At 47.7% G+C, this 8,556-nt stretch overlaps 1 protein-coding gene across 1 annotated transcript; it reads right to left on the bottom strand.

The window, feature by feature from the left end:
- Window positions 1–676: 676 nt before the first annotated feature.
- On the bottom strand, window positions 677–5,339 carry dact2 (dishevelled-binding antagonist of beta-catenin 2). The gene is made up of 4 exons (XM_036547263.1): window positions 5,076–5,339; window positions 3,262–3,394; window positions 2,852–3,142; window positions 677–2,562 (listed from the first exon to the last, which is right to left on the bottom strand). The coding sequence occupies exons 1-4, from the start codon at window positions 5,337–5,339 to the stop codon at window positions 677–679; spliced, it is 2,574 nt and encodes an 857-aa protein (XP_036403156.1).
- Between the last annotated feature and the right edge of the window lie 3,217 nt (window positions 5,340–8,556).

The raw sequence follows: 8,556 nt of genomic DNA, 5'->3' as shown, positions 1-8,556 counted from the left end.
GCCCCGCTGACAAATCCACCCCTACCTCTGCGGAACGGGACCAATCTGTTCTGCTGCTGTGGGCTCCCAGTCGGCTCAGGACACAGCTGGGCTCAAACCCAGATCATAGCAAATGCCTCATCTGACAGAGCCAGCTGGGAGCCCCAGTAAATATCTATGTCGGATTGTGTAAGGACAAATAAAAAGCCAATTTTTTCCATGTATTTGATGTGGTGTTTGTTTCACATCAAAATGGCATCAACCTTAGAAAATGCAACACATACTCATAAAATACAACACAGCAAGTTTAATTTCAACATTAAATAGTACTTTATTAACAAAACTGGAATATGATGCTTAGTGAGCATACATGAGAGAAAAAATTAAATCAAAAATCATATGTGTCATATAAAAAGAAATATAGGCTATGTTTATTCTGAACTTTTGATTTTTCTTTTGGTTTTATCTGAAAAAGGAGCCAACCACATTATCCACATTATCTATTGTGTTCATGTTTCTACAGTCATTGTGAGGAATGCAGTTAACAGCAACACTGGTTGTAAATTACTCAATCACTCAACCAATCAAATGTTATTGTCCCAGTGTTACTGTTGCACTGAAGCACAAAAAATGAACTAAAAAAAGTTTGTCTTGATGAAGCTATATTCTATGGCCTGAATGCTTGCACCAGGTAGAACTACACCAGCGTCATCACCTTCAGTGCGGCGGGCTCAAAGCGCCGAATCTTCTTCTTCAGGGCACGGGATGCCTTGATACGGCAGGCCGGGGGCTCGGGGCGGGGCTGGTGCAGGGACAGCCCAGCAGCGGTGGGTCCCAGCGCGGCCTCCGCCCACACCAGGCCCCCCTCTTCCTCCTCCTCCTCATCCCCCTCCTCAAGTGAGAGGCTGCTGTCGGACTCGGAGGAGGACTGGGAGTCGTGGCTGGACTCGCTGTCGCCGAAGCGGTTGGCAGTGAAGTCGCTGAGCTCGCCCTCGCTGCTCTCCGCGATGGTGGAGTGGAAGAGGGAGGTGCAGTCCGCAGAGTACTCAGACAGCTCCGATTCGCTCCGTGGGGGGTAACGGGAGCGCTGCGCCGGGAAGGGGGCTGGCGGGTACCTGGAACTGTAACTGCGCAGATGAGAGGAGGAGGTGGTGGGGTTAAGGCTAGGGTGCCCCCACTGCCCAGAACGGGGCCTGGCACTCACACTGCGCACCATCCCAGCCCTGCGTGATGCCCCTTGGGTCTGTGTCTCCCTTGCCCTTTGACCCTGGGTGGAGCCAGCTGGGTTGATCCTGGCGGAGATCTCAACGGCAGACTGCCACTTCCGGGCCACCTGCTTCCTTCTGCCTGGGTCGGCTGGCACGCACTCCTGCTTCTGTGCCCTGTGGGCCTTGTTGGGTCTGAGGCCTGGTTCGAACTGAGGTTGCAGCCGGGAGTGGTTGGGAAGGGTGGAGCCTGACAGGCTGCTCTCAGAGCACGACTGGCCACCCCCGTCCCCAGCAGAGCCGGCCTGCCTCTGCGCCACCCTCCCTGCCCCTGCTTGCTTGTGTTCTCTGAAGCCGGCCTCCTTCCCCGTCTCACTTTGCAGGTGCAGCTGCTTCGTCACCCGCAGCTTCTCGCAGCTCTTCTTCCTCAGCCGCACCGCCTTCATCTTCCTGTCGGCTTGCCTCACCTTCACCCGCTGCGACCCCGCCGGCACAAACTGGGCGTGGACGAACTCTGGCTGGGCCGTGCGGGAGAGGGGCCCCTCAGAGACTCTGCCTTCCTCTGTGCTGGAGCTCCTGGCTGGACCCGCCCTCCTTTGCGCTGCCTTCCTGTCCAACACCTCACCCCTGAGGGTGTCTCCACCAACCTGAGAATTCCTGCTGCCCTCCTCCAATGCCCGGGTGCTCTGGCCTGGTGGGGCGGTGACGGTGACGTCCTTGGGGTTTGATTCTCTGGCTGCTTGGTAAGCGTAGTGACAGGAGGCCACCACTTCCTCTATGTGATTCATGTTGGAAGCATGGCTGACACTGCTCACCAGTTCCTGACCGTAGTTTGGGGCTTGTGGGAGCCTTGAGCACTCTGTAAGGAGCTCTGCCGAGCGCTGATGTAGACTGTGTTCCTGCATCCTGGACGCTAGGCCACAGATTAGTCCTGACCCCCTGGTGACTCCGGCAGTGGCCTCCGTGTGACTCCTCATGGGGGGCTGGGCCTGGTCTCTCCCTGCCTCACTCTGGAGGTTGACCTTACCCTGCCTGCGCTTCAGGAGCTTGTTAATGTAGCTGACAGGCCTGCTTTCTGTGCACCCTGGTCTCCACTGCATAGAGTCAGAGTCAGGAGTGGCCCCGTCCTGGGTCCCAGGGGTGTCTCCGGCCCCAGGTGTGACCACATCCCCGCTCAGAGAGAAGATGGGGCTCTGCAGGGCCACGGCATGAAGGGGGCTGGGGTAGTGGTACACCTCAGTGCCACTGCGGGACACCAAGTTATTCTGAAATTTAGGGTTTACAACAGAGGACCTTATGTTGTGACTCAAGGAAGGCTTCTTCGTGTCAGCAGACTTGTAGAATCCAAGACCAGGGATCAACATCCTGTCAAGGTCTCCTGAAAGGTACCATTAAATAAATATATAAATCAACACATTCAGCAACACTGTGATGGCACTGTGCCATAATGGTTAAACATCAACCTACTGTGTTGTAACTAGAGGACTGAAGGTTTAATTACTTGGAGGTGTGGCATTACTGTGGATGTCTGGAGCAGGGCACTTAAATTCCTGCAGTTGCTATCTAAATGTATGAATGGAAAATACTCTAAAGCTATGAGGTTACCCTCCATAAGGACATATAAGAAACAAAAAAACGGTAATAAGACCTAATAGGTTTCTGCTCACCTGTGGAGACGGGTCTCTGTCGGGCCCGGTCAGCGCCGGCCGTGCCGGTGCGGATCCAGCTGCTGCCCAGACGCACCCCGCCTCCTCGCGGTTGCTCCGCCTGGGCGGCGCTCTCGTCAGCAGACCGCCGGCGGGATGCCTCTGGGTGTCCAGGGGGGCAGTGCGGGCTCGGGCCCGGGGGGCAGGGGGTGGGGTGGAGGTTGGACTGTGAAGAGGACAGGCACTCACTGTACACAGAAGTACAGGAGTTGGACAGAGACCCCGAACCGCCATCGCTCAAGTCATAGAAACCTGTAGGACATACAAGAAATGGCTCATATGCATTGCAGCTTGGTAAGGACAATGTATCAGTGAGTATGTGGTGTGTTCGGTGTGACAGCACGTAGCAGCGTCAGCGTGTCTGTGCTCACCTGAGCTGGGCCTGCTGTCGCTCTCCAGTTGCTCGGTGGAGACCTTACACACATCCAGCTTCAGCTCGCTGATCTGCTGGTCCAGCTGCTGCAGGTGGCTCTTCAACCCCACGTCCTGTCTGCGCAGCCGAGACTGTAAACACAGCATTAGTACGGTGAGCACAGATTCATGTGTCAGAGGAATAGTGTGGAAGAAAACATTTTAAAAGGCTTTTCTGATTCAAAGTCAAAGTAAGACTACTCGAAAAAAATCTGGTATCTAAATGAATTAATGACAAACTTCTTCCCCCTCCACCCCTCCCATATTCTTTAAGATGGAAACTATTGTCAGTACATTAATCCCCCAGCTGGCTTTTGTGGTAGACAGAGGCAATGCTTATCTCTTAATCCAACAGCCCACGACACTGGTGTTCAACTAGGTCAATATGCAATACATCTTATCCAGGAGCAGAATTGGGAAGAGATCTCCTCCCTTCACTCATGGCTGTGGGGATGAGGTTATACCAAACTCGGGAAACAAAGAGGGAACTGGTTGACTATTAACAGAGTGAGGACAAGAAGGAGCCAGGAGTGTTACTGGTGGATAATTCATTTCTCCCCCGCAGAGAATGACCTGACCACTCCATAACCCCAGAAAGGGGCAGAGAGATTCCAACAAAACTCATGTTTGTTTAAGCAGCTAAGCTCAATAATACCCTCTGCTAACGTGGACCAGCAATTATTTGAATCACAGCTTCATTATCTGATCCCACTCAAAGCTCTGTGGGGGTGGGGGAAGGGGGCTGGATTTTAGCTTTGCACCTGTAGTGTCACAAGCAGGAACATTTGGGGCTGTTGATCCTCAGACTCCTTTGTCCTATGCTATTTACTGAGACTCTAAAATAGTAGTGGGCATATATCAGTGACAAGTTATCGTCAATCTCAACATGCACGATGAGGAGTTTTATCTGTAATTTTCATGCCTTTCTGCGTGCTTCGCCCGTTCTCTAGTAGAAAGATGGGATATATAAAACCAGGTGCAAATCATTTCAGGGAAGACGCCAATGCATCGTACAACTGATGAGGTTGTCCACAAAAGAATTGTCATGCAAACATGCCCATCAATTCCCAATACTCTGTCCTCGATCCTATAGCATGATGACCGCAACTTGCCAAAACTTCACATAAATTAAAAAACCCAATAATTCTCACATTGTCCATTATTGAGCGGTGAATTGCGAACCCTAAAGGTGTTGGGGCAGATTTTGTTTCCACTCCACTTACAGCGAGTTAATGATCAGAGACACACCGCACCCCCACCTCCCTCTCTCTCGCTCTCTCGAGGTCCTGAAATGAACCTTGATTTATGACACGATACCCCCTGCAGCGCTCGCGCACAAACAAGCGCTTTGATCTCGAGCCACTGGTCAACCGCTGTGGAACGTGGTTATTTTACACAATTGGAAAGGATCGACAGTACTGTATTACTAACATTTCTGAATGCCATACGTCGTGAATTTGCGCAGTCCTCTTCCTATATGTTGAACCGACACTATTTTGTAAATGTGTGCGCAATTTCGGAACACTTGTTTAACTTGTTTACGGCCTGGACAGCAAGGTCATGCACAGACACAAGCTATGCGCCAAATCTTAGATTTAAAGAGATGCGGCGGATAAAGTGTGTCAAATTATCTACATAACTCTGTCGCGAATTGCATTACTGAAACCCTGTAAAATATTTTCTCCCCAGAGGATATCTTCAATTTCATACATTTGCCATAGGAAATATTACCAGCTGTTTTTGATCGATCAACAGTGCAAATAGTGCCTCTCACCAGCTGCTGTTTAAGGGCTGTCAAAGTCGCCTCCAGTCGCTGCTCCTCCGTCCCAAGTTCTGGATTCTCCGCGCTTGGCTGGGACACTGTTTCGTCCCGGTCCATCCGTAGTGCCCAAAACACTTTATCGCCCTGCCTCTCCTTGAGAAAATGTAACTCCTGCAGTCCGGCCAATGCCGCCTGTAACCTTTCCCCAACCCTTCCACGATCTATCCCCGCAACCGTGCTCAACAGCCCCGCACCGGATACTTTTCTGCTCAGCATTTTGTAGGAAAACGTCCGGACATATCCAGAAACAGGCCTGGGCGAACGGAAAACGATTCACAGTAGAGGATGCGCGGCTCACCCCAAACTCGTATTGTGTTCGTATTCTAGTGAAGCTATGAAGGACAGACTGTCGGTGCACTTCGTTTGCTCTCTGCAGCTGCAAATGCGGGTCCTTGCGCTGGCTGTGAGCATTACCTGCTCGGGGAGTGTTGTGTATTTTGGGTTCCGCCCACCCGTGCGCACCAGCCCAATCTGCCCGTTCTCATTGGCCGAAGAGCCTCACAAATTGTCAGCTTGTTTGTGCACATCTGTTCATTGTACTTTATTCTTTTAAGTAGCATGATTCGGGCCCGTGCTTGATGCGAAGTTTGGAATGTGTTTTGGTGGTGTGGTCTGTAACACTGGATTTAACGTTGGACAGGTTTTGCATACGCAAGTTATTGTGTATATGACGGCGGCCAGCCAGACCCTGGAGAATGAAATTCTTATAAATTCAACAACCTCATCCAATCTTCTCACGTACTACAACTCTTACCTAGCATGTGTCGTGTCCTTCAGCAATCTTAAGTTTCTATGGTTCAGATTCACCAAGCGAATTTAGGACAGTCTATAATACTGACTGTATTTTTCACTAAAGAAACTGTATATGTATATAATGCTGAATGGCATTTTTGTGAAAACCTTCCATATTAGGCACGTGTATTAATGAAATACATAATTTGCCATTTGAAACATTCAGTGTGTAGAGAGAAGTTTAAAAATATTTCTCGTAAGTATATGTCGACTGCCCTGAAATGACTTAGTTGATTTATCGCTTAATTAAAATATTTTATGCTACAATCCTAACAAAACAGGTGAGAAACTGACACTAACGTACCAACCATTGTTCTCATCATTTAAGTAAAAGATGGGCCTCGTTAATGGCCTCGGACCCATTTGTCATCCATATCATTTGCGTTCCCACCTCGTTATCCCCAAAGATCCCAGCGCGAGGTGAGAAGAGCAAGTACATCGTCCTGCAGATGTTGTGCTCCACAGAACACGCAGCAAGACATAGTTCAGTACCAACATTGGGCTAGCGACGCGAATTTTAAGCATCACTGTTTTGCATTGGAATGTCAGTTGAAAAAGGCACGTATTCCTTCCTAGTTTTCCATCCGATATTGTTATCGAAATGGATGTCAGGGATGATTGTGTCGAGGGGAATTATAAAAGCTTTTTCAGAGAAAATAACTCATTCAAGCTCTTAACATCTACCGATTTAATCAATAAAGTCTTTAAGGTAGCTCATTCTCTGCAGGGCCAAGAGCGACGTTTAGTTAGTTTCTCCAGGGTTTATCATGTGCTTTACTTGATTCTTAACGACAGGAAGGCGTGGATCTATTGGATGTAAGAGAAGAATTCCATTGGATCTCTTGAAACTTGATTAAACGAAAGCATGATGCATGCATCAAATGTGTAACACTTATATAAAAAGCAGGAAGTTAGGATCAAATGTGTCGTTTTTTACGGGCTTTTACATATAATCTTTTCGTGCGCTTTTCATTTGGGTGTAAAATGGTGTACTAATGCCCTCTTGTGACAGACAGGTATCAGTGCAGTATCGTGTTAAAACACGAAAAAAAAAACTTCAAGGAACGGTGAACGTTCCCGCGGATGCGCACAACTTACTCAAGAAGTCAGATGAATACTGCAGCCGTAACACTGTTACTACATTTCCACAGCTCTTAAAAGCTTCAAATAATGCTGCATGCTAGTTGTGGAGCGTGATATTATTGCATTAAACGCGATATTGGTATTGTTTGTATTTTCAACCTTGCTTTCAATGTGCTTCTGTATGAATATCAATATGTCAATATGTCAGTCAATAAAGTGTGAAATTTGAATAATTAGACCATATGTACCACGGTAGTACAAGTTGTCATCTTTTAGAAATTGTCTGAAGCGATAGGATTATAGTTGCACTAAGTATCTATAATTTCCGTCACTTGCCTAACCCCATTGAGTGCTCTGTTGAAACTCACACTGGACAAGAGCAGCCGCCAGCTGAATAAAAATATCATCAATTTAGCTGGTTAGATGCTAGTTAGTCCTCAGTATTCTCTACCCCCACCCACCCATCTGCATTTCCCTAGGACATTACTGTAAAAGAAAGCTCTTACTCCACCTTCCCAGTTTAATAAAGGCGTAATTTTAAAAAGAACAAATTGAAAATAATCATATATTTTAAATGTTTTTTTTTAACCATCTTGCCAAATCCTTACTTGCTAGCTAATGACTAAATGCTATACGTAATTACACACCTTTTGGCTGTTTAATGCATTCAGATATTCTCAAAAGTGCTCTGACTTCCGGGCAATGTGACATTTAGCTAGCCATTGAAAACGCTACCGTACTGTTAATATGATTTGAATTACTCACTTTATCGTCCAGCTGGGACATAAACCAAACAAAACACGGTGTGCCTTAAACGTGTGAAGTGAGTAGTAAATCCAAAATAAAACGGAAATATCGACGTTCCGAATAAAAACGCCTAAAACAAGTCAGATCCAGCTGCTGCGCAAATGAGATGGACGTGCATTTTAGACGTGCAGGTTACGCATTCCTCCACCATCACAGCAACAATGTCCCCTCCTGTTGTGCCCACGACATGACGAAATCTAGTAAAACACATCATGACACACGGGGAAAATAACGCATTTATTTAAAAAGAACATAACCGATAATATCTCTGTGAGCGATTCGGCCCCTATTATGCCTTAAACCGACGAAATGCGTTTTGGGTAGTGAATTTATTTACGCATCTGCTTGTTTCCTTTCTACGCAGATGGAGAAATTCTGACAGGACCGCTTTGAAAGTGCTATCTTCACGTCTTGCTGATAAATGGTAGGAATTAAAACACATTAGACGGGGCGAAAATCTTTATGCAGTGGAGAGAGATTGCGTGCCGTCTTTACGGGCCTCCGTCACTTGACAGGCATTGGTTCCGCTGCACAACACGCGCTTCAGACCGCGCTATCTGATCGGAGATAAACCACCGTGATGAAACGCTTATCGAACCCGCGTCTTTGACAGACGGATGTCATCGCGATTGATATTTCAGGCTGACAAAGTGTTTCGCTTTAACTATTTAGATACTCAACCAGCCCAGCCAACTCATTATGTTTTCGTTAGTCTTTTCACAACTAGGTTATAATAATCGGGCAGTTTAGG

Source organism: Megalops cyprinoides, chromosome 15 (genome assembly GCF_013368585.1).
Source record: "Megalops cyprinoides isolate fMegCyp1 chromosome 15, fMegCyp1.pri, whole genome shotgun sequence".
In the NCBI taxonomy this organism is placed as follows: domain Eukaryota; kingdom Metazoa; phylum Chordata; class Actinopteri; order Elopiformes; family Megalopidae; genus Megalops; species Megalops cyprinoides.
Note: the sequence above shows the minus strand (reverse complement) of the source record. Positions and strands in the feature narration are given on the sequence as shown.

Bases quoted from the DNA above. Each gene is read 5' to 3' on its own strand.
- dact2 (XM_036547263.1), bottom strand. From the start codon at position 5,339: ATGCTGAGCAGAAAAGTATCCGGTGCGGGGCTGTTGAGCACGGTTGCG. The intron at 3,395-5,075 runs GTGAGAGGCACT...CTGTGTTTACAG, and splicing joins CAGCCCTTAAACAGCAGCTG to TCTCGGCTGCGCAGACAGGA. The intron at 3,143-3,261 runs GTGAGCACAGAC...TATGTCCTACAG, and splicing joins CGACAGCAGGCCCAGCTCAG to GTTTCTATGACTTGAGCGAT.